At 36.6% G+C, this 26,207-nt stretch overlaps 1 protein-coding gene across 2 annotated transcripts; it reads right to left on the bottom strand.

The window, feature by feature from the left end:
• Positions 1-751: 751 nt before the first annotated feature.
• On the bottom strand, positions 752-13,919 carry LOC126818811 (neurogenic locus notch homolog protein 2). 2 transcript variants are annotated; one of them, XM_050546398.2, is made up of 15 exons: positions 13,882-13,919; positions 13,057-13,141; positions 12,610-12,744; positions 12,305-12,442; positions 11,517-11,675; positions 10,490-10,624; positions 9,091-9,198; positions 8,287-8,394; positions 5,561-5,674; positions 3,966-4,076; positions 3,705-3,803; positions 2,814-2,924; positions 2,048-2,164; positions 1,202-1,328; positions 752-785 (listed from the first exon to the last, which is right to left on the bottom strand). In XM_050546398.2, the coding sequence occupies exons 1-15, from the start codon at positions 13,915-13,917 to the stop codon at positions 782-784; spliced, it is 1,587 nt and encodes a 528-aa protein (XP_050402355.1). In that variant the 5' UTR covers positions 13,918-13,919; the 3' UTR covers positions 752-781. The 2 variants fall into 2 exon arrangements, with proteins under 2 accessions (XP_050402355.1, XP_050402354.2); XM_050546397.2 differs by having other exon boundaries at positions 1,198-1,328; positions 13,882-13,916.
• Positions 13,920-26,207: the final 12,288 nt, after the last annotated feature.

Here is a 26,207-nt window from a genome sequence, read left to right as displayed (position 1 = left end):
TATGGTTTCGAATATCCGGTTATACGTGACAAGAAGTAGGTTTGCCTGTCCAACCTCATGGGTTTTCTCCGGGTCCCCCGATGTCCTCCCACTGCTAAAGGCCCCTACGCGCAAGCGAATTATTGAAATAAAATTAAACCATACGTTAGTCCCGAAATGACCTAGTCTTTGTCGAGTGGACGTTAAATCTCTTTGTCGAGTGAACGTTAAACCTCATTTCTCTCTTTCTCTCTCTCTCCGGTATAATATGATCAAGGGGTAAATTACCGACGCAACAGAAACACATCGTCTTAAGTCTATGGCCACTTGTGGGATGAGATGAACACAAAATCATCGAGGATTCCCCGCTCTTTTAATATACAACCAGTACAAAACAAGCATGATCCCCATCCAGTTAAGCATAGGAAAGGAAGTGATTATCGGTAAAGCTAAAGCCCATTACATATTTCATCATATGTCACGAGATGTAAATAGGGTTATGGCACGTGATTGTTGACGAGATTGTGGATTAGGGTTAGCTCTAACTCTATCTACATCTCGTGACCTATGACAAAATATGGAATTGGCCTTAGCCTTTAGACCTAATCGTGATTACCAAAGCAAACCTAGGATCCCCACCCTTTAAATAAACGACCAGTCATTACTGATTACCAAGGCTACCTAGGCTTGAGTGTTAAAGAATATAATGATGGCGGGATCATTCTATTTATCGCCATCAATTAAAAACAAATAACAAATAAGAAACAACATGAATGTTTGGTCGTTTTATTTAATTTTGGTTTCAGCTGAAATAAAAAGATATTAAACAATTAGACATTTAAATCATGAAATGGGTCTATTAAAATCTAGCCGTTCAAATATGGCGAAAAACTTAGTTTCACGTTGACGTGTACATGAAACACAAACTTGCCAGTTTGGATTTGATGAGATTTCTCTCGTAGCATACCTTCTTCATTAGCCCATTTGATACAGAAAGAAAGGTTGTCAAACCTCATTTCATTTCATTTGACTTTTTCGAATCGGGACCGATCTGCGTTGTTTGTACCATTGGTGTCCTGAAGACCAATTTCTCGAAAGGGACGCATCACAGATCTACGCGTTGGTATTTGTTTATGCATACCCCTTGTTTCGCGAACCATTAAAAAGTCACTTATATCTTGGAACTTCGGTCATCGTCCTAATAATGTTATTACTTACTTACAGATAATATGTGCCACTGCATGTGCCATTTGAATTTGTAAAGGTGAAGGAACGCTCGGTCAGATTGTACGGACACTTACAACCCTCCTCGAAGAAACACACTTCTGGCTCTAAACAACCACTACAGTCTACATAACCGAATTTAGTACAGGTGTTAATTAGAATACAACACAATCTTTTAATTGGAATACAGTTTCTAATTAGAATACAGTACAGGTTTTAATTAGAATACAGTACTGGTGTTTTTAACCCGTACAGTTGTTAATTAGAATACAGTACTGGTGTTTAATTAGAATACAATACAGGTGTTAATTAGAATACGGTACAGATGTTAAGTAGAATATAGTTCAGGTGTTGATTAGAATACAGCACATGTGTTCATTAGAATACAGTACAGGTGTTAATTAGAATACAGTACAGGTGTTAACAGGTTAGTTAAAAGCAACGTGATTTGTACATCATTAATAATATCTAAATACATAATAAATATAATATTTTCAACGTCTGGCGTGTGAGAGAGAGAGTGAGAGAGCGAGAGAGAGAGAGAGAGATGTCCACAGCTAGGGAGACTAGGCCGTTTCGGGACTAACATATGGTACAATTTTATTTTAATACATGAATATCAACAATCTTTTAAAAACCTGATATTCTTCGAATCAACAAGAATATTGACCGACCGTTTGAAGTTGTGCAATGCCAATAGTGTGCAGGTTCATGTAGCTGTAGAATGCGCATGCGTGTAAAAGACATGTCGTATCAACTATTGACGACGTAGCACTCTGGTCACATGACATGACAATTTACAGGGTTATCCCCCTCTAATATAGACTATAACAACTACAATTACATTTTACACTGTACTTCTCACATTGGTCACCATGGAAATACCCCATTTCGTCGTAGGGACAATAAATAGTGCCACCAGAACACAATCCACCATTCAGAACTGTCGGATAACACGGATCTGTGGATAAAATTAAACAACAAATCAAATAGAACAACGACGATTTAACGATCGAATACACCAGAATAAAATTTGGGAAAATTTTCTTAACTCGTTGTCGCTTAAATTGAAGTTGAGAGAGAGAGCAAGGGAGAGAGAGAGAGAGAGGGTTTAACGTCCACTCGACACAGACTAGGTCATTTCGGGACTAACATATGGTTCAATTTTATTTCAATAAATCGCTATTTCAATAGGGGTTTTTAGCAGTGGGAGGAAACCGGAGGACTTGGAGAAAACCCACGGAGTTGGAATAAATGGTCCGAAGTTGAAGAAATTAATAATCAATGATACATATCTAAATATTTTGACAGTCGATGCGGCGTACAACAGGTGTGTGTGTGTTTCAAGCTCATTGTTATAATCCTTGAATATAAATCAGTAGTGATAAACAGTATGTAGAATACTAATACTACCAGAATGTAGAAGACACTTATTGTTACTGCATGTGTCCATCTGTATACGTTGTTTATCGCCAGAACAACATCAGCATATTACACAAATGTTATTCAGAATCCAATCTAATGCATAAAATATTGGTTGTGGTTGGGGCACTTCTAAATATTGAAACATTTTACAAACAACGTGATACATAAAAAAAAAGATAACTTACAACGAAAGGAGAAGTTTTCACAAAGGTCCCCAGTGAATATTCCGGTTTCATTTGCTACACAGTGACACACGTCATCAACACACTGTCCATTATTCTGACATGGACATCCTCCTGTACAAAACCAATTTGCATAATTTGAATGTGGGAATATAACACGATTGTTATTTATGTTATTTGTATGATATTCTCGTGTGTTACCATGATTGTTGTTTCATACTGACTGTAATAAACCATGTGTTACCATGTTTGTGATTGTTGTTTTACAATGTAATAAACCATGTGTTACCATGTTTGTGATTGTTGTTTTACAATGTAATAAACCATGTGTTACCATGTTTGTGATTGTTGTTTTACACTGTAATAAACCATGTGTTACCATCTTTGTGATTGTTGTTTTACATTGTAATAAACCATGTGTTACCATCTTTGTGATTGTTGTTTTACATTGTAATAAGTCATGTGTTACCATGTTTGTGATTGTTGGTTTACACTGTAATAAATCATGTGTTACCATGTTTGTGATTGTTGTTTTACACTGTAATAAATCATGTTATTAATAAATGTTTCTATTATTGTGATTGTTGTTTAGCACTGTAATAAAACGTGTTATTTAATTAATTAATGTTACCATGTTTGTGTAATTGCCGTTTTCTATAATTTCTGCTTACCTGGCGTTTCGCATAAAGAGGTTATTTTCACCATGTTATAAATGACGTAACAGTAAGCTAGAATTAAGCCTAAAACTAATAATTAAGCCGATGTCCGCTAAACCTAGCCCATTTCTAGTCGAAATCAAATTAACACCATTCAATATTTTATGTTGACCTACATCGAAATAGGAGATGCGAAAAAGCTAATTAAATATAGAATGTGACCAAATAGATAATTTACCTGTATATGTTTCACAGTTGACACCTGTATATTCTTTTAGGCATTTACATCTGCCCCCAAATTCACACGTACCCCCATTTAAACAGCCACCCACACAATCTGGTAAAAAAATAAAACATTATATAGTAGTGAAGGTATATTTAAACAAATTATCAATAAAAACGTCTCCGTATCCGCCCTTGCAGATTATAATTATCATGACGTCATCAAGGCTTCTGAATCAAGAGAATCTATTGTAATATAATATAAGATATACAATACCTTCCACACCAGAACAACTCGCACCATATATATACTGGGTAGCATTTGACTTGCATTGACAATTACCATATTGACACCAACGGTCACTCGAACAAGGGGGATTACATCTATCTACAATTGTAAATACCCCAACTATGAACATATATGAACAAACTGATAATTTTGACCCAAGATTACAAGACTTGGCCCAATTATAACAATGTAGTTGCTCCAGTTCCAGAAAGCGAAACATTTAATTCCACACGTAATAAAGGGAACGTTCTAATACCAGCAGATTGTAAGCCTAAGGTCTAAACCGCTATTAACCTATCTTTAGAGTCAGATGACCAACAAATGAAATGGGGTTTAACGTCCTACTGTGTGCTATGAGGGAAATTTTGCCCGGACAGCGGCACTACGGCCTACACTTATATCGATTTCCAACTGTCAAGGGATCTTGTACGTGCACACCAATGTGTACACGAGTCCTAGACAGCTGTTCTTGTCAGGCCCTCCGTCCTGCATCACTGACAAGGGGGAAACACGCCGGAAAATCTGGATGAACTTTCTCGGCCAATGCAGGGATCGAACACTCGACCTCCAGGCTACCCACTTAGCCACCGTGATCCCAAGATAACAAACAAAGCTCCTTAAAAAAGATTGTACAGCATGGGGGAGTTTTCTAGCCATTAAAATGTTTTGAGAGGGATTTGAAGCATCCGTTTGATAGATTAATCAGTTTGAATATGATCACACCCTTGTGAAGGTATCTACAACCTCCTTATAACCAGCTACAGAAGACGCCCCAACCAGATGTTTCGATGTCCAGGCTATCTATAAAGGTTGTCATGGTTTAATGTTTTGACGGACCGAAAATCATATCTCCAAAATCCCAGCAATTCCTAACTCCTATCATTGTTTCATTTGATTAGATTTAATCCCACTCAAACACTGCTGAATTGACTGATGAATCAAGTCCAAAATTGGGGGGTTGGATGGCTGAATGGTTAGCACGTGCGCGCTGTACCATAAAATCTGTCATTGAGTCAACTGGCGTGGTTTCGAATCCCCGGTTGTACGTGGCAAGGAGTAGGGTCGCCTGTCCAATCTCTCGTGGCAATCTGATTAAAACACATGTTCTATTTAGTTTTTTTTTTATAGTTCAAAATTTCTTTTTTCCTCGTGTCAACAACACCAGGACCTGGAAGACGCGTTCTAGTTGATGTGAGGGATTAGCCAATGAAACGGTCTTGGCGTGCTCTGCACGAAACTGTGTGTAAACCACTAGCAACGTCAACGCTGATTGGTTAATCAATGTATGACATCATAGGGTCAAAAGCCGCTCGTATGACCCCTAATGCGACCTCCCAATACAACTGGTCAGACCTTCATGTAGTGTAGGCCATCGGAAGTATAAAAAACGAAACGAAATATAGATCTGTATTTTAATCAGATTGTATGACTGGTTAACGGTCAGATTAACAGCTAGTCGATTACAATGGCTAGAGTAGGATATCTAGGACCATTGCTTCAGGAATATGCAGCAATGTTGACTATCCATCGATGATTATGTGATTATATAAATCAAATTGTAATACAAGTAATATCCTACTTACTGAAGTCTTGAAACTGTTCACATGCAGATCCATAATAATACCCTAGAGGTGAATATTTACATTGACATGAACCGTAATAACACGTTCCACCATTCTGACAGGCAGGATTACATACTGTAAAAACACTATCACTGTTATTTTACAGAAACAGAACTACCAGTGTCTGTCATGTAAATTTACACCTTTTTTTGTCCCCCGCCTTTCGAAGAAAGCAGGGGACTATTAAAATGGGTTCATCCGTCTGTCTGTCCGTCCGTCCGTCCGTCCGTCTGTCTGTCCGTCACACTTTTTGGGACACAATAACTCTTCTCCTAATTGACCTAGAATGTCCAAACTTGGTGTAGGTGTTTATTAGGTCAATGCCTTGATGGAGTTCGAAGATGAGCATTTTCTGCTTAGGGTAAGAAGAGATAAGCAATTTGATTGGTTGATGCTTTGGGACACAATAACTTTAGTTCTAATTAAGTGAGAGTGATGAAACTTGGTGTATAGTTTTATTACATCAATACCTTGACTAAGTTCGATAAAATGTTCAAACTTGGTGTAGGTGTTTATTAGGTCAATGCCTTGATGGAGTGTGAAGATGACCATGTTCTGCTTAGGGTAAGTAGAGATATGCAATTTGATTGGTGGATGCTTTGGGACACGATAACTTTAGTTCCAATTACGTGAGAGTGGTGAAACTTGGTGTATAGTTTCATTAAATCAATACCTTGACTAAGTTCGATATTGAGCTTTTTCTGCTAAGGGTAAGCAGAGCGATAAGCAATTTGATTGGCCGCGACGTTGGAACACAATAACTCTCCTTCTAATTGAGCTAGAACGTTTAGTCTTGGTGTAGGTGTTAATGGGGTCAATGCCTTGATAGAGTGCGAAGATGAGCATTTTATGCTTATGGTAAGTAGAGATAAGCAATTTGATTGGTTGATGCTTTGGGACACGATAACTTTAGTTCTTATTAAGTGAAAGTGATGAAGCTTGGTGTATAGTTTCATTTTATCAATGCCTTGACTAAGTTCGATGATGAGAATTGTCTGCTTAGGCTAAGGAGCAATTGGCCAAGACTTTGGAACATAACAACTCTGCTTCTAATTGAGGTAGAATGTTTAAACTTGATGTCTTGACTGAGTTCAATGATTAACATATCGAGCTAAAGCTAAGCAGAAATAAGCAATTTCCTTTGTCGATGCTTTGGGACAAGATAACTTTGATTCTATCTGATAGAGAGTGATGAAACTTAGTGTATAGTTGATAATCAGTTTGATTGCCCGATACTTTTGAAAAAAATAGATGTGCGATTAATTAATATGTGTCATCTATTTATTTGGGGATTTCGGCGGGGGACATCAGCCTCACTGTTGGCTTGTTACTCTTAAAACTGCATCAATCGTTTCAAAATGTACTTTTTTTATTCTATTATTTGGGTACAAAACTACATGATTAAAGGTAATAAATACTACTAACTCATGGGTTCTTAATAATAAACATGTTATACAGCATACAATGACGAACGATATTATATATTACATCTACCAAACCTGATTACTAGGATAGTCAATGATATACTATTTACCATACGAGATTACTACGATGGTGGTATACCATTGTTCCTTCTCCACCAACATGGAGGCATGTTTTTTGTGGAGTGACAACTAGGATTCGCCCCCTCGTGACCACAATGCTTCACAACTATCAAAATTATACATTACATTTAGGAAAATGGATATTTACTCCGGAATAGAAAGTCGCGGAAAGCTGGATATCGATAGAGCTCGTCCTTTCATAACCCAAATATTTTCACACCAAATATTAAAAGAATGGGATTAAAAACTATAGCCTTTTTCAAGTTAATAGGGTTTTCATTAATTCTTGAACTAAATATGAAATATAACTGTTAAAAACTGTAGCCTCGATAGCTTTAACAAGGTTTTCAAAAAGGCGGGGGGGGGGGGCTAACTGTGCAACGGAAGGTCGCGGAATATCGATATATCATGACCCCAATACCTCATACCACGTTTGAAATCAGTCCGTTACAAACCAGCATCTATCACGCAAACAAGCCAAATGTTGACAGCCCAACAGTGGTGACGATATAACACACCCACACTGAAATGTGGGAGTATCAAAACATTTCGAACGTATTCAAAGTATTTGAAGTATTTATATAGTTATTGTGATTAAATACCTCGGCCAATATAAAATTATACTACCGTACATTGCACCCGTGACCATATACCTATTAGCAAATGACCGAACTGTTGTTTTGGGCAATTGTTTTTTTATTTTAACGCTATTTTATTCATTTGTTTCTTTCAAGTGAGAATGTGTTAGATACGTCATTATTTATTTATAAAAAATAAAAGTATTATTTTAGCATTGTGTGTTGAGTTATAACATCACTTGCCATTTGATGAAAGAACATTACAGTCAGTACACTATATACACATCATTACATTCCGTTCCCTATATACACACGTTACATTCCGTACACCATGTACACATTACAGTCAGTACACTATATACACATCATTACATTCTGTTCCCTATATACACAATACATTACGTACACTATATAAACATTACATTCTGTGCACCAGAATGTCCAGAATGTTTTAACTATTCCTCCAGAAATCCAACAGTTTGATAAATAAAACCTAATATTTGATGACGTTTAAATGTCGTTGTATCTATAAAAACAAATACATGTAAATTAATAACATACTTACAGATAAACTGTTCACATGTAGAGCCGTTATAATACCCTAGAGGTGTAGATTTACAATAACAGGAACCGTAATAACACGTTCCACCATTCTGACAGGCAGGATTACATACTGTAAAAAAAACTATCACTGTTAATTTACAAAAACACCACTACCAGTGTCTGTCTTGTTAATTTACAGAAACAGGACTACCAGTGTTTGCCTTGTGAATTTACACCCCTTTTTACTCTTAAAACTGCATCCACAAGTGGACCAGCAAAACATCGAAAAAGGTGGAAAGATGGGGATGGAAGTTTTGAATCGACCAATAATTTGTAAGCCATTATATTAATCGTTTTAAAATGTACTTTTTTATTCTATTATTTAGGTACGAAACTACATGATTAAAAGTAATACGAGTAACTCATGGGTTCTTAATAATAAACATGTTATACAGTATACAATGGCGAACGATATTATATATTACATCTACCAAACCTGATTACTAGGATGGTCAGTGGTATATTATTTACCATAACAGATTACTAGGATAGTCACTGATATATTATTTATTATTTACCATAACAGATTACTAGGATAGTCAGTGGTATTTTACTTACCATACGAGATTACTACGATGGTCAGTGGTATACTATTACCATAAAAGTTTATTAGGGGGTCAGTAGTATATCTTTCACATCCATCAAGATTAAATTACTTTTCGGATTCTCCAGAATTCCAACAAGTTTGAAAAATAGTATATAAAATTCTGACTTTTGATGACTTTAAAATTTTGTATCGATAAAAACAAATTAATAATATACTTACAGTTAAACTGTTCACATGCAGAGTCGTTATAATACCCTAGATCTGAATGTTTACATTGACAGAAACCGTAATAACACGTTCCACCATTCTGACAGGCGGGGTTACATACTGTAAATTTACATGAAAAAGTTGACAACCATGTTGTAAGAGCATCGTATAGCGACATGAGGTTAGCCTGTGGTTCGTGGTTCGTTATTGACCAATAACGAACCAAGAACTAAATGAAATGAAATGAAATGAAATGGAGTTTAACGTCCTACTTTTCTGCTCCTAACCTGGGCTAATGAAGACGGGCATACGCCATACAGTGTGCTATGAGGGAAATTTTGCCCGGACAGCGGCACTACGGCCTACTCTTATATCGAATTCCAACTGCCAAGGGATCTTTTACGTGCACGCCAATGTGTACACGGGAGAACCAAGAACTAGTTTGCAGTTTGTTATTGACGAATAACGAACCACGAACTAGTGTTTAGTTCGTTATTCACCAGATATAGAATTACTAATATAATAAAGGCGCTTTTATTGGGTATGGGTTTTTATAACCTGAATTGGGTAATATCTCAGGGGATCACGTGGCTAAGTGGGTAAGACGCTGGCTCGCTAGCCTAGAGGTCGGGTGTTCGATCCCTGCATTGGCCCAGAAAGTTCATCCAGATTTTCCGGCGTGATTCCCCCTTGTCAGTGATGCAGGACGGAGGGCCTGACAAGAACAGCTGTATAGTCCTTCGGATGAGACGAAAAACCGAGGTCCCGTGTATACATTGGAATGCACGTAAAAAGACCCCTTGGCAGTTGGATTTCGATATAAGAGTAGGCGATAGTGCCGCTGCCCGGGCACAATTTCCCTCATAGCACACTGTATTGCGTATGCGCATCTTCATTAGCCCAGCATAGGAGCAGAACAGTAGGACGTTAAACCCCATTTCATTTCAGGTAATAATCTCAGACGTTGACGTGATATAACCCATACTAGATGTATTCTTTGTGAAAGTGCCTTTATTATATTACTAATTCTATATCTAGGGAATAACAAACTACAAACTAGTTCATGGTTCGTTATTGGTGAATACCCTTTCCCATTTTGGGTGTCACATAGCTAACAAACTTTTAGAAAATCATCTAGATTTATTCAATTGGTAGAAATGATGCAAGCCATAAATCAAAAGTCCAAATAATCGATATAGTTAAAGCACTAACACAAAGCTAAGACATACGTTCTGTTTCAGAAAACAATAAATATATAGACAAGCAAGGGGTAGTAAAAAAAGACGAGACGATAATTGTATACGTGTGATGCGGTCCACCTGCATTTCCTAGTAATGTACAATACCAAATGTTCCCTGTTGTCCCCTGGAGACTAGCACATATTGTGGACATATCATTATACTATACTGACCTGGGTCATATTCACTGCAATCTGTGTTGCCATAGAAGCCAGGGTAAAAATAATCTGAGGTTGTTGCTTGTAGACAATCACATGTACCCCTAAAAGTACATTCCCCTCCATTGCGACATGTCGGATTACACGTTCCTGTAAAACACACATTTTAAATATATATAGAGGGAGAAATTAAGACAAGGTGGGTCACGTGTTTATAAGTTTCCTCCACTAAAAGAATTATCCAGCATCTGTTAAGTCTAGACACCCCTCTTTATTGGTGCTAGATATTCTTAGGAAATGAAATGAAATGAATTGAGGTTTAACGTCCCACTGCTCTGACTGGGCTAATGAAGACGGGTATACGCCATAAAGTGTGCTATGAGAGAAATTTTGCCCGGGCAGCGAACACTACGGCCTACTCTTATATCAAATTCCAAATGCCAACTGAACTTTTACGTGCAAGGGGCCTCCGTCCTGCACCACTGACAAGCGGAAACCAAATCAGAAAACCCGATGAACTTTCTCGGCCAATGCACAGATCGAACACGCGACCTTCAGGCTAGCGAGCCAGCGTCTTACTCACTTAGCCACCGTGGATGTTTAGGACTATTTTAAGAGTAATAATAAAATTTAGCAAACAATTTTAACTAAGTGTTCTAGTTCTACTGAAATAGTACATTATTTAGTATTGACAAAGAAGAGTTACTTGTAAGGTCTATAAAAAAAATCGAGAATCTTAATACTTCTTATATCTTCTGAATAATTAATTTCAGTCGTCTGTAATTGGCCAGAAGTTTACTGGACAATGGCGTAAGCCTTTTGATTTTGACCCTAGGCTAAGTTTAATTATAATATTAGTAAATGTATAAACATAACCTGTCTTGGCGATATCCGTATAATATAACCAATCATAATAGACGAATAAGAACAATAATAATTTTCTTAAAAGAAATCGGAAGAATTTGACCTTAGCCATTAGGTAAAATCATTCAGTCAGCCAAAGCACCGGCAAGGTTGGCGCGTTTAATATGGAAACATTTACCTTTTTCTTGATAATGTTGACATTGGTTTCCATAGTAATATCCGGTAGCCGACATTGAACAGTTACAGTAGGCTCCATCGGTCAAGTGAGGTGCTAACTGTGAATTTCGAAGGACAACACATTCACCTTGACTCGCTGCACATGGAGGATCACATATAGCTGTAAAAGGTGAAGGTCGAATATAATTTTCATCTAAAACTTGTATCAAACTCCATGCACCAACAACACTGTAGAGGAGATTTGTGTGTGTGTGTGTATGTCTGTGACAAGCTATAATCCTAAACGTACTCTAAGGTCGCATAACACAAATATACTTGCTGTTTCTAAAAGAAAACTGAAACAATTTAGTGATAAAAAATTCAGTGCTGCTGCACCTCGCCTTTGAGATCAGTTACCAGTAAACATTAAAGAATATTAAACTTCACAAACTTGAAGTCACAACTAAAAACTCAATTGTTTATACTATATTATCCAGACTGGAAACAGATTGTTTATATGTGTTTTTATTGACGAGAGGGTCTTTGAATGTTGCGCTTTGAGCATACATATAAGCGTATGACAAATATACATTATTATTATTATTATTATTATTATTCACGGACATTTTAGTTCCTCTCCCTGGGCTGTTCACAAGATAACTGACTGGGCCCATCTGATACCAACATTGACCAGATAACTACTAGATACAGGGTTTGAAGAATCTCGATTGTGTGTCGTGTATAGGGCTGCATTTGGCAGACTAGTGCATTTCACATAGTAAATTGATAAGATTGTCATCATATACTTACGATCAGTGCTAAAAGTGTCACACAAATCTCCATAGTAGTATTTGGGGCACACGCAAGTTGAGTAAGCAGTTGTACATCCGTCATGTTTAAAATTAACCACACATTGACCGCCATTCTGACAAAGTTTATCACATTCCACTGCAATTAATAAAAGAAATAGTTCATTACTATACTACTTCTTTGACGAGCTGTGATCTTTAGCAGTAGAGGTCATGCTACATTCAAGATTCGCTGTGGTGTTGATCAACCCAGAAGAACGACACTCGCTAGTTGAGCGAATCGTAGTCTATTGTAATTCAACTCACCTTTGATTAGGAAATTCTCACAGAATTCACCGGTGTAAGATGGTGGGCAGTTACATGTTTGTTTAAAACCTGAACAAGATGAATCTGGAGTTATAACACAATGACCGCCGTGTACACAGGTTTTATTACATGGTACTAAAATATAAACAATAATTAATACATTTAACTACGTGTAAACACGATTTATTGCATGTTATTAAAATATAAACAATAATTAATACATTAAACTACGTGAACACACGCTTTATTACATGGTACTAAAATATATTACATTGGACTCCCTGTGTATACGCTTAATTACATGGTACTGCAATATAAGCCATAGTTATTACTCCCTGTACACACTCTTAAGTACATGGTAATAAACTATAATTAATACATAAGACATACGAAAACAAATTGCACATAATATATAATCCTCCACGGCCAATAATAGTTTTAACTTACGCGCTACATCAACTTCAACACCATGTAAAACTGATATCCACCCTGGTATGACAAATAACACCACTATAATACTAGTGACCTGAAACTGGACAATACAAGGTATAATAACACCACTTTAATACTACACGTGACCTGAAACTGTACAATACAAGAAGGTACAATAACACCACTATATTACTAGTGACCTGAAACTATACAATACAAGAGGAGAGAGAGAGAAATGGGGTTTAAGGTCCACTCGACACACACTAGGTCATTTCGGGACTAACATATGGTTTTACATTTTTTTCAATAATTCGCTGGCGTGTAGGGGTCTTTAGCAGTGGAAAGAAACCGAAGGACCCGGAGAAAACCCACGAGGTTGGACAGGCGACCCTACTCCTTGTCACGTACAACCAGTGATTCGAAACCACGCCAGTTGACTCAATGATTCCTTATGATACAGCGCGCACGTGCTAACTCCTACACAATACAAGGAAACCGTGCAAGAATTATATACACCTGCTACAATCATGACATATAAATAATGAATTACTCATAAACAAATGCTACCTGTGACGTTGCGCTATCAAATACACATTATAGTAGCGACCGGCAGTTACTTCTAAATATTAAAGTTTGTTCATAAATAAATATTACCTACAAGAATCTGTGATATTGCCATATTAAATGCACATGAATAGAGTCTTACAGCAGTCACTGAAATAAATCTTTATAATAACTACAGGGACCTTCAAAATAACATTTCTTTATACCAGTACATACTTATAATCTGATGACAACCACCGTGCGATGACGTGTTGCATGGCTACCGAACAAACTTACCATATTGAAAATTCTTGTCAAAGGCTGAAAATTCATGCCCAGAGTTGCATTATATAGACCAAAACTTTGCATTAAAGGTACCGTTTCTATAGTTTTTACATATACCCCTGGTGATTGCTGGTCAAGATCGTTTTAAACCGTTGAATATATAATGCTACCTTTAAATTGTTTATATCTATGACGTTCGATGTTTAATACAAAAATTATGCTTTTGAATCATCTGTTTGGTGACAAATGCACATGTTGCAAAATGTAGTTAAAAATGATGAATATGTTTGACATGAATAAACTAAGTCACCCATAATCTTGAAGCCACGCTATTGTTTATGAGTTATATAGTACCGCTTCTCTATCATAAATATATATATATATATATATATTATGTTGTTGCTTATTAATGAGTTATGTAGTCCTGATTGTTTATCATTTTATATTATGTTGTTGCTTATCAATGAGTTATATAGCCCTGACTGTCTATCATATAGATATTATGTTGTTGCTTATCAATGAGTTATATAGCTCTGATTGTCTATCATATAGATATTATGTTGTTGCTTATCAATGAGTTATATAGCCCTGCTTGTCTATCATATAGATATTATGTTGTTGCTTATTAATGAGTTATGTAGCCCTGATTGTCTATCATATAGATATTATGTTGTTGCTTATTAATGAGTTATGTAGCCCTGATTGTCTATCATATAGATATTATGTTGTTGCTTATTAATGAGTTATGTAGCCCTGATTGTCTATCATATAGATATTATGTTGTTGCTTATTAATGAGTTATGTAGCCCTGATTGTCTATCATATAGATATTATGTTGTTGCTTATTAATGAGTTATGTAGCCCTGATTGTCTATCATATAGTTATTATGTTGTTGCTTATTAATGAGTTATGTAGTCCTGATTGTCTATCGTACATATCATGTTATTGGTTATGAGTTATGTCGTCCTGATTGAACATATTTACGTCAAGAATGATTAATATGCTGGAAATTTTTTAAGAAAGAATTGTCATTGTATAACAGTCTAAAACTGAGGCAGTGTGGGTGTATCATTATTCGGGTTTCAAATTTCGAATAATGAGACAGAACGTGTTTCGTTATTCTGGATTCAATTAAAATCATTATATTTTTTTTAGTCTTAGAAACTTCATAAAATTATTGTCCATTTGTCAAGTAAACTGATTTTTTAAAATTTAATTGACTCATAAGAAGGATGCCGCGTTATTCGTTATTCGAAATTTGAATCCCAAATAAAGAAAAAGTCCTGTCGTTCGGAAGGTACGGAACCCCGATGCCCAGTTGGAATTCGAAATAAGAGTAGGCCGTTGTGCCACTCTCCGGGCAAACCATCCCTCATAGCACACTGTATGGCGTATTCCCATCTTTAATAGCCCAGTCGGTCCAGAACAGTAGGATGTTGAACCGCATTTCATTTCCTTACATTTAATAAAGAACATGGTTTATTTGACAAATGGACAACGATGATATTTGACAGGTGTGAATTCTCTCTTCGGATATAACAGACTTCGAATGATTCTTCAATTCTTTAATATACCGGAACATAAATATACATATATCGTCATACAGTACTGACAGGCCAGTTACAGCACTTAGTAAGGGATGCTAACTAGTGACTCCCTTCAATGTACAAATTGTGTTATATTTAAAGAAAATCAGATAACAGGATAAAAGTAAATGTTGTAATTAAAACTGACCATGTCGATAGATGAACAATGCATAAAAGATTAAACAATATAATAAATCAACAAAAACAATAGATGGGATAACGTCGTTTTAATAAACGATAAGAAAGAAATGATATACATGTATATTATTTGTTGAATGATGGAAAAGAAAATATTAAATATTGAATTCGTAAAGTTAGAAGTTTGGGGAAGGACTAAAATTAAACAATCGAGCAAGAGAGAAACAGTTTGAGCAGAACACAAATACTGTCTGTACCAAGATTATAACACTATTAAAATATGAAATTGATAAGAAAGGGTAATGATCTTGTTTCAATCCTAAATAACAAAACACGTCCTGTTTCTTTATTCGTTATTGAAACCTTGAATCTCGAATAACGAAACACGTCCTGTTTCGTTATTCATTATTGAAACGTTGAATAACGAATATCCATTTAGCTTCACACTGATGAATAGAAGTGCCATAATGAACTAACTATGTGTCTAACTAACGTGTCTTGGAACAGTTGTTATAGTCAAAGTAAAAGTGAATTAACGAAAAAGAATTTTCAACGTTATAAACGAATCGTTTTGAAATTATTATTAATTGACAAAACGTGACTAACTATAATATGTTAGAAAATAAGAAAATAACATTCGACTATATTCATCACTATTGATTAAACAGGAATGAATATTGTTATCCATACCTAGATGATAAACAATATTCTAAAGCCTGGCGCACACTACGCGACGACATAGGCGACTTCGGTCGCCGACGATGAAAATTCAAAAACTCGCCTAGTGTGCGCACTCGATGGCAAGAGATGTTTCGTCGCCAGCGACTATCTGTCGCCGATATCAGACATGTTTGATATTGCGGTGATATTTTCAACGTTATAAACGAATCGTTTTGAAATTATTATTAATTGACAAAACGTGACTAACTATAATATGTTAGAAAATAAGAAAATAACATTCGACTATATTCATCACTATTGATTAAACAGGAATGAATATTGTTATCCATACCTAGATGATAAACAATATTCTAAAGCCTGGCGCACACTACGCGACGACATAGGCGACTTCGGTCGCCGACGATGAAAATTCAAAAACTCGCCTAGTGTGCGCACTCGATGGCAAGAGATGTTTCGTCGCCAGCGACTATCTGTCGCCGATATCAGACATGTTTGATATTGCGGTGATATTTGTCGCCAAACTCGTCGCTTAAGTTATCGCATAGTGTGCGCCAGGCTTAATATCAACATCTGTCTTCTGACATCTTCAAAGTTTTTACAACTTTTATAACTATGTTGTTTAACAGACATGCTGTCTAATGTCTGGTATTGCTTAGACGCATAAACACCAGGCTTTCTTGTTATTTTGACAATGAAACGCTAATTTTAACTATTTGGTGACAGACCTGTCGATGATAAAACTGACTGCGCGCAAGACCTGTCAATATAATTATGTAAAATGGCTTTCTACACATTCCACTTTTTTCCCGACATCATAAAGCAGTATAATTGTTTTTGGAACTTGATTCATTCTTGTTTTCCTTTCAAAATGAAATTTTCAGCTCAATTTAGAATCAAAATTAGAATACAAACAGAACGAGGAGGTAGTCAAAATACACAGTCTGTCTGTACTAGAGTTTTACGTCCACTTCCACCATTTGTGATATCGTAGATAAATGTTTCCTAAGAAACCTACTAGAGGAAGCCACAGTAAATAGGCTTGATCCAGTTTGATTTGGGTAGGACACAGTGTCTTTCTAGGGTAATGCCCATAAATACACAGTTACACCCATTGTATTTATATAATCCGTGCGAGTCATTTCCGCAAATTTCCTTCCTGGTTCAAGATGGCCGCCATAGAACCAATCGATAACCAGGTTAAAGTAGTAATAGAGAATCAGAATGAAGAGGATTTAAGCTGATGTATCAAATATGCGGATGGCGATGTTAAACTGGAGTATACAGCAACTGACAACTAAAGAAAAAATAGATGTCGATATACAGTTTGGAAACACGCACGATTCAGATTTCCTCATATACAGCAAGCCTACGATCAAGCCCCGAGTTCACAAAGCATTTCAGATTTAGGAATGTATCAACTTTCAGTCACTGTTTATGAGAAATATCTTTGATCCAGAAACCCAAGACTTTGGACATAGTTTCTTATTGATGTATTTGATACATTAAAACATTAAAAGTTTTATAAAGGGCTATATTTTAGTTACAATAAGGCGACTAATTTTGAGTAGATTTTTAACCTGAGAATGCTTTGTGAACACGGGACCAGAGCATAGACGTTTCTGAAACTGAATATTAAAGAATACGGCTACGAAGGGTGGGTTCAACACGTACTAGATGCGCTGATATTTGGTAGAAATAACACACTCTGGAGTCATATATATAATCAAAACTAATGGAGAAAGAGTTTATAGTATCGAGCATCAAAGTGAAAAATTGTGTAACAATCCATGGTCCAACATTTGCAACACTATCTTAGTGATAACAAAGATCAGTTTAGTAAATATATGATTTATTTACTTCAGGTATATCAAACAGCTACATACATACAACAAAAATACGGAAACTTGCAATATACAGGAACATATATAACTATATGAAATCCGCCATCCTGCCCCTCTGCCCAGGCAGCGGCGGAACTCGGGTGAGTCCATACCACGGTCTGTGCGTCTCTCTTCCTTTCCAGTCGTCTTCCTTACTGTCAGCAAACTCCTGCTTATATAGCGTAAAGGGCCAATCCCGACAATATTTTGGAGAATAAAACTGCTTAGTTTTGTGATAAAATCCTTTAAAATCCTCTACCTTAGGGCCACGCAACTAACTCAATATATGTGATACGTTTTCAAACAACATAAACCCGTCAGTCTTAATCTGGAAATGGAGACCGGTGTCCCAAGCTGTATTATGCAGTGTCTGGATAAAACCAGACTTTTATTTTATAAAAATAATGTGTAGGTGACATTTACCCTTCGTTATCAAATACAGCACATTGTTTATTCACTGTATAGACCTCTAAAGGAACAGGAATCGATTATCAGGTCACCCAACGAAAAAATTGATCCGAAATCTTAAAAGGGTTACGTGTCCGGATAAGCAGTTTTGACGTTCACGTGCAAACGACTCAATACTTTGAGCTGAAATTTTGGGACAGGGTAAATACACCATTCCTCTATATTTTGGCGCTTAAATTTTATACTTACTCGGATTTTTATTTTTGAGTCTCTGTTCAAATCGGGATAGTCCCTTTAAGAGTGATCATCATATATGGTATTGTTTATTTATCAGATTATGCTATCTGTAATTGCACTGTGTATTTCCTTTGAAGTCATTAACAGGTCGTGGTATGATGCACTGACCACTAGTACAGTCCCTTTGAAGTCCTACCGAGTGTTGTACACAGATCATGTGCAGCTTGTAAAGGACATATTGAATTAATTACATGATACAGAGTTAAAAGGTCAATATTTTATATATTATTAAGAAGCAGCTGGAGGTCAATAAGTTAAATTTGATAAAAGTTATAGATCACTTTGTTACACATTACGTACATCAGAAAAACTACTTTTAAAGTCCAAAACTTTTCAACTAGCCTCTTATGGTCAGCGGTGTATTCAGATTCACGATAAAACAGAATAAATATGATACCATTACATCAGCAATCAATTAAATCGCTTCTATTTGTTATAGATGATCAGACGAAAACTTATCACATCTTTAAGATATGACATGAATGTTTTGATGTCACCAAAGGTTTCAGAAATTATCTCTTCTGATCAATTGTTAATTGTTATATAAAACAGCACTTCTTATTTTTTCTTTTGTTTGTGTAGGTGTGTGTAAGTGTATGTGTGGGTGTGTAAGTGCTTGCCCGTTGTATCGTAAGGTCTGTGATTGAGTCGAGTGGATTGGTTTCGATTCCACGCTTGTACTTAACAAGCGTGCATATAATGAAGATCAGATTGAGCTGATGACATGTTTAGACTAAAATCTAAAACATATTCAAACAAAAGTATCTATCAAAACTTTGCTTCAAATCCCTCTCAAAACATTTTAATCCGACGTGAAAATACCCGAGGGGAGAGAGGGGTAGAGAATTGTGACCAGGAGTGAACTGTGTAGCTTTAAGCCCAACTTACATGTCCTGTCTATTAGTAACAGATAACGATTCGACGTAACTAATTGATCTGACTGGATACCAAGCCCCTGTCAGTGACTTGTGTCGAAAATACTCCATCTAGTTGTACCGACTTGATTTAGGGAGAATCCATTACCAGCTTGTAGTTCTCGTTAGTCACTGTCCATATCCTATAGATATCAAAGGCTAAGTTAATTCCTGGATTTCCTTGCCAACCCCCTTTTTGCACAGATTGACTTTTAGGGATACCGTCTCATGTTTTCTTGTGTGCGCCCCATGGATGTTTTTCGGGGAATAGGGTACTTTTCTAGTAAAATATATTGGATATCTCTGCTTTCCACATATACCAACGTCGCAAGAAGTCAATCAACTTGCTTGTCGGCTACAACAACAGCCATAACTTAGTGAGAATCGACCATGTGGTTCATAGTCGGAGTAGCCTAATTAGCACATTTAACGGTAATTTGGATAAAACAAGCTTGCTGATTATTCATAACCGGTTCAGTAAGTTGCTTTTGTAAAAATAGCCCACGTGGCGAAAGAAGACGCTCTCGGCATGGTTTGCCAATCGAGCGTTTTCCACGCTCCGCATGAATTCCAGGTACCGGTAGATATTACAATAATAACTGGATCATACATTGATGGATTCACTTACCAGTTGTTAGGTAAATTTATATCTTCATTGAATATAATCCCCTGATAGAACACCGAGAAACAGTCATTAATAATATATTTTTCCGATAGAATATCCAATGCTGAATTCCAATGGCACGTGACATATCGCTTGGAATTAGGTCAATAAACCAGTTTTAAATGGCGTTTACCGTTATGATTTATACATTCTGACAAAGGCTTAATTTTAAAAAAGGCTATATCATAATTGTACGGAATTTTATTTCAAAGCAATTTCAATTAGGGTTGTCACGTGACAATTGTACCGTTTGTCTATCATCGACGAATAAATAAAAACTTTTGCAAATTACGTGATAGACAAAAACCTACAAATTGTGTTATGAAGAAATGCCATGGAGCCGTATCAGTTTATTTTGGCTGCAGCATTTTCTGATACTGGCAATAGTAGAAAAATGCTAATATTTTAGATCATCGACTGATGAAACACGAACGTTTCATCGAATAAACGAAGACAGTAATTTATTCAGTATTACTGACGTGAACTTGAAAGCTGGTACGTGAATTAAATATGGAAAATTTTCAAAAGGTGTACCTAATTGTTGTTATTTTTGTGGTAATCACATACATCAGAATACGACATTCTCCATAACAAATTATCAAGAATTATTTTTGTGTAAGTCTCGTTATATTAAAGGGAATGGAAGCTTATAATTAACCCATTTCCTACCGGGACCTCATTTGACCCAATTCTGGCCGGTTCGTTTCAAAATTGATTCGGACCCCTGTTCCATACTATTATTGACAATAACTACCGGCTAAACCCTTCCTTCGGAATGTATCTTTAACCGCCCAGAAAGATGATATAATACATATGTAGCCGGTGATCCAGTAATCTGTTTACCAACTAGTAAAGCTTTAGGTTTAATTGCCAGTAATGGTAGCATTAACATCCTTTCTTTGGAAATTGGTAGTTATATAAGAAATAACAAAGAGAGAGAGAGAGAGAAATAGAGAGAGAGAGAGAGAGAGAGAGAGATGGGGTTAGTCAGGCGACCCTATTCCTTGTTACCTACAACCGGTGAATCGAAACCACACCAGTTGACTCAATGACAAACCTTATGATACAACGCGCACGCGCTAACCCCCCCCCCCCCAAAAAAAAATAAATAAATAAAAAAAAAATAATAAAAAGTAAGTAACAATAGTGCTCAAGAATAACAAATTGTTTTAAAAGAATATTCAGGTGTTTTTGGGGTTTTTTTTTAGTTGTCGCAGTGTTTCAGGGCGGATGTTCAGTTAACGTAAATGAGAGCCCTATACCCCCTGCAAGAGCTCAATCTGCCTATTTTGGGTCTTTTTCTAGCATCAAATATTATACCAATTATCATTTAGACACAGATCCTATTTCGTTTCGTTTTTTTATAGTTCAAAATTTCGTTTTATTGGTCTTTACTACACTAGGATCTGGAAGAGTTGTTATATAAGCTGCTTTCTGGTTAATGTGAGGGTTTAGTCAATGAAACGGCCTGTTTCGTTTCGTTGTTTATAGTTCAAAATTTGTTTTTATTTGTCTGTACTAAACTAGGATCTGGAAGAGTTGTTATATTACCTGCGTTCTGGATGATGTGAAGGATAAGCCAATGAAACCATCTGTTACGGCGAGTTCTTAGCGTGCGATGCGCGGAACTGTAGGTAAACCACTAGAAACGTCAACGCTGGTTGATTAATCAATGCCTGACGTCATAGGGTCAAAAGCCGCTCGTATGACCCCCTGACGTGACCTGTCATAGAACCGGTCAGATCTTCATGTAGTTTAGGCCATCGAAAGTATATAAAACGAAACGAAATATAGATCTGTATTTTAATTAGATTGTGTATTCATATGACAAGCCGATAATCAAATCTCTATAGGCCATAATTACAGTGCTGTTGTAATCAAGTACGTGTTACTACTATAATGTAGCACTATAATGTAGTAACTACATGAAAGTTTTTGTTTCGCTTTATAATGAAAAGGGTTTAATAACATTAAACCTTTTTGGTTTGGATTTGGTTAAATTATTGCAGCATTTGACAATTCTTGTTATAAATGAAATGAAATGGGGTTTAACGTCCTACTGTTCTGCTCCTAAACTGGGCTAATGAAGACGGGCATACGCCATACAGTGTGCTATGAGGGAAATTTTGCCCGGGCAGCGACACTATCGCCTACTCTTATATCGAAATCCAACTGCCAAGGGCTCTTTTACGTGCATTCCAATGTATACACGGGACCTCGGTTTTTCGTCTCATCCGAAGGACTAGACAGCTGTCCTTGTCAGGTCCTCCGTTCTGCACCACTGACAAGGGGAAACCACGTCGGAAAATCGGGATGAACTTTCTCGGTCAATGCAGGTATCGAACATCCGACCTCCAGGCTAGCGAGCCAGCGCCTTAACCACCTAGCCACCGTGGCTCCGTTTCTTGTTATAATACCTCAAAAATAGATCATGTAAAAAGAAAATTTCCTTTAAAATTACTCCATTCTGAGGCACGTTATCACAGTTTGTAGTTTTGACAAGATGAGTGCATTGTGGTAACCAGGGCATATTCGAGACATTGCATCACTTTCCAATTTTTAAATTAGATTTTTAAATGGCGAACCGATTGGACCGATTGGATCGAGAGTTGATTATGGTCTTGATAAGTTAATTAATGTCTAATTACTGTTTATGTAACTTTTCAGGCCTAATTAAAGGCCTGGAATAGACAGATTGATTTACCTCTTCCATAATGTATGTTTAATGGTTTAACAATTTGGATAGATTTGATTGGATAGATTTGATTTAGATGTAGTATCACATGTTTATCGATTTGTTTTGTAGTCTTTCTTTTGTTCTTTTGAAATTATCATACTAGAGAGAGTCAAGATCTCAAATCTTCGCAGACCGACAGCCATGGCGTTAGGGAATTCAATCCTACTGAAATGTCTTTTGTTTCTGTACTGCTGTTTTCAGAGTACAATTTGTGACCCTTTAAATGAAAATTTCATCCGTCCAGATTTCTGTACGGACAAGGTTCTCACTAGCCTTGAAAGTTATTTAACTCTGGAATCAACAAGTGTAATAAAGTGTGCAGCCAGATGTTCCTTAGATAACAACTGTTTATCAGTTTCTTACAGAAAAACGGACAAAACTTGCTTTTTAAATTTGGGACTTTTAGCCGATGATTGTGGAAATGGAGTAACTTTGGCTGGTTCGGTTTACTACAAAAAGAAACACGCCATAAAGGTAGGTGTTTTGAAATGTTTCATGGTATTAATCGTGTATTATTAAGGGAAAACGTATAGTCGCCGGAAGGGACGATAAATCAAAGTCTCATGTACACATTGGCATGCACGTAAAGGGACCCTTGACAATTGGAATTCGTAATACGAGTAGTCGCTGTTCGGGTAAAATTTCTCGTCTTCATTAGCCCATTCGGAGCAGAACAGCCGGACGTTAAACCCTATTTCATTTTCGTCATGATTAGATACCATGTTAAAGAGTCGGACCATCTGGAAGTAGGCTGAGAGTAATGTACGTGCCCCATGGGAAAAGTTCTTTAAGATGCACACTTCAGAAGAAAGTTGTGCCCATTTGATTGACTCCTCTCCGCACCCCCCCCCCCTTCCGGTCTAAAATAGTCAATAATGATTGAAAATAAAACTCTTCTGAATTTTGATAACATGCTACCTATCAATACACATAAAGCAGGTATCATTATCAAGCAAATATTAACAAAAATGTCTTCCAATATATAGATAACAATTGAAAACCATTTAATGATGATTATTTATCACGATATTGGAATGTATCAACAATGGTGCATTAGTCAATAATAATTATTTATTACGATATAGAAATGTATGAATAATGGTACATTAGTTAATAATGATTATTTATTACGATACAGACATGTATGAATAATGGTACAAAAGTTAATAATAATTATTTATTACGATACAGACATGTATGAATAATGGTACATTAGTTAATAATAATTATTTATTACGATATAGAAATGTGTGAATAATGGTACATTAGTTAATAATGATTATTTATTACGATATAGAAATGTATGAATAATGGTACATTAGTTAATAATGACTGTGTGTGTTATGGTGGATATGTTGGAAAATACTGTGAAAGACTAATGACTGGTAAATATCACACTGTATTTCTTTCAATAACTGTTTCCACATTCAAGGAAAAATTGTTGCTTTGTGCGACTTTCATCCACTTGTTTTCCACTCTAAAGGAAAATCAATTTTACGCAACCAGGACTGCGCATGTTGAACGCCTGGATGTACTTGTCTATTGATACAGATTTAATAAACAGGAATGTTGACCTGCGGATATCACAAGTTGATAAAGAGGTTAATTCTTACTGGGAACCCTTTCAAACACCAAGTTGATACAGTGGTGAACTCTTGTAGGGAACCCTTCCAAACACCAATTTGATAAAGTGGTGAACGGTTAAGGGGAACCACTTCCAAACAGCTAGTTGAGAACCCTTCCAAACAGCAAGCCGATACAGTGGTGAACTGTTATGGGGTAACCCTCTTCCTAACCACACGTTGATACAGTGGTTAACTGCTATGGGGACCACTTTTCCAAACAGCAAGTTGCTAAAGTGGTGAACTGTTATGGGAACACTTCTAAACCGCAAGTTGATAAAGTCCACACAGTGGTGAACTGTTTTTTAAAAAGCTTTCCAACCTGCAGCAAGATCTGGGGATGGGCGAATGGTTAGCGCGTACGCGTTGTATCATAATTTCTGTCATTGAGTCAACTGGCGTGGTTTCGATTTACACGTTGTACGTGACAAGGAGTAGCTTCGCCTGTACAACCTCCTGGGTTTTCTTCGGGCCCTCCGGTTTCTTTCCACTGCTAAAGACCCCTACACGTAAGCGAATTATTGAAATAAGAACATAATGAACCATATCTTAGTTCCAAAATGGCCTAGCGTGTGTCGAGTGAACGTTACCACCCCCACCCCCGTCTCTCATATAATAAATAATAAGGGTTCCTCCACTACAATAGATCACACACTTTCAAACACTGTGGACTAAAGTCAATTCTGGAACCCCTTCGAGAACATGGGCCCTGAAGCTTAAGCTACCTTAGCTGGCATGAATTGTACGAGGATGTGAGAATGAAAGTAATTAAAATAGATATTACCCTTTTCATGAAAACCTTGTCAACAATATACAGAGTATTCTCACCCTTCATGCAAACAATGGTCAATGATGTACATGTTACAGGGTTCTTTTTAATGTACAGAATTAGGGTGATTGACCGAATCTATGATTTGTCACCCGAAAACCTTTTTTAATTGCTGTCTTGCAGATTGTAGTGAAGGCTACAGAGAAATGTATCAAGATGGACAACTGGGATTGTATAAAGCCCTACCACCTGGTGCAACGGAATCGTTTATCTTGGCTTGCAGGATGAACTGGGGTGGACGCACTATGATATTGTTCCATTTTTCTTATTGGCAAACACTGAATCGCACCTGGACAGAGTATCGAGATGGTTTTTACAATGAGGTTGGTGCTACATGGATTGGACTTGAGAAACTGTACTGGTTAAGTCGTAGTAAGAACTTTGATTTATATTTTCAGTTTAAGAAAAATTCGAACCCTGGTGAATATGTTAAGATCGTTTATGAAAATTTTGAAATAGGGAATTCATCAACAAACTACCAACTTCTAAGTGCCCGGTTGAATTATGCCAGATCCCAGATAAACGTAACTGATTGTCTATCCGATCTGATCGGATCGGCTTTCTCCTCGTATGATATGGAT

This window comes from Patella vulgata, chromosome 4 (assembly GCF_932274485.2).
Source record: "Patella vulgata chromosome 4, xgPatVulg1.2, whole genome shotgun sequence".
NCBI lineage: Eukaryota > Metazoa > Mollusca > Gastropoda > Patellidae > Patella > Patella vulgata.
The sequence above is the reverse complement of the archived record's forward strand: the minus strand, read 5'-3'. Positions and strand labels throughout refer to the sequence as shown.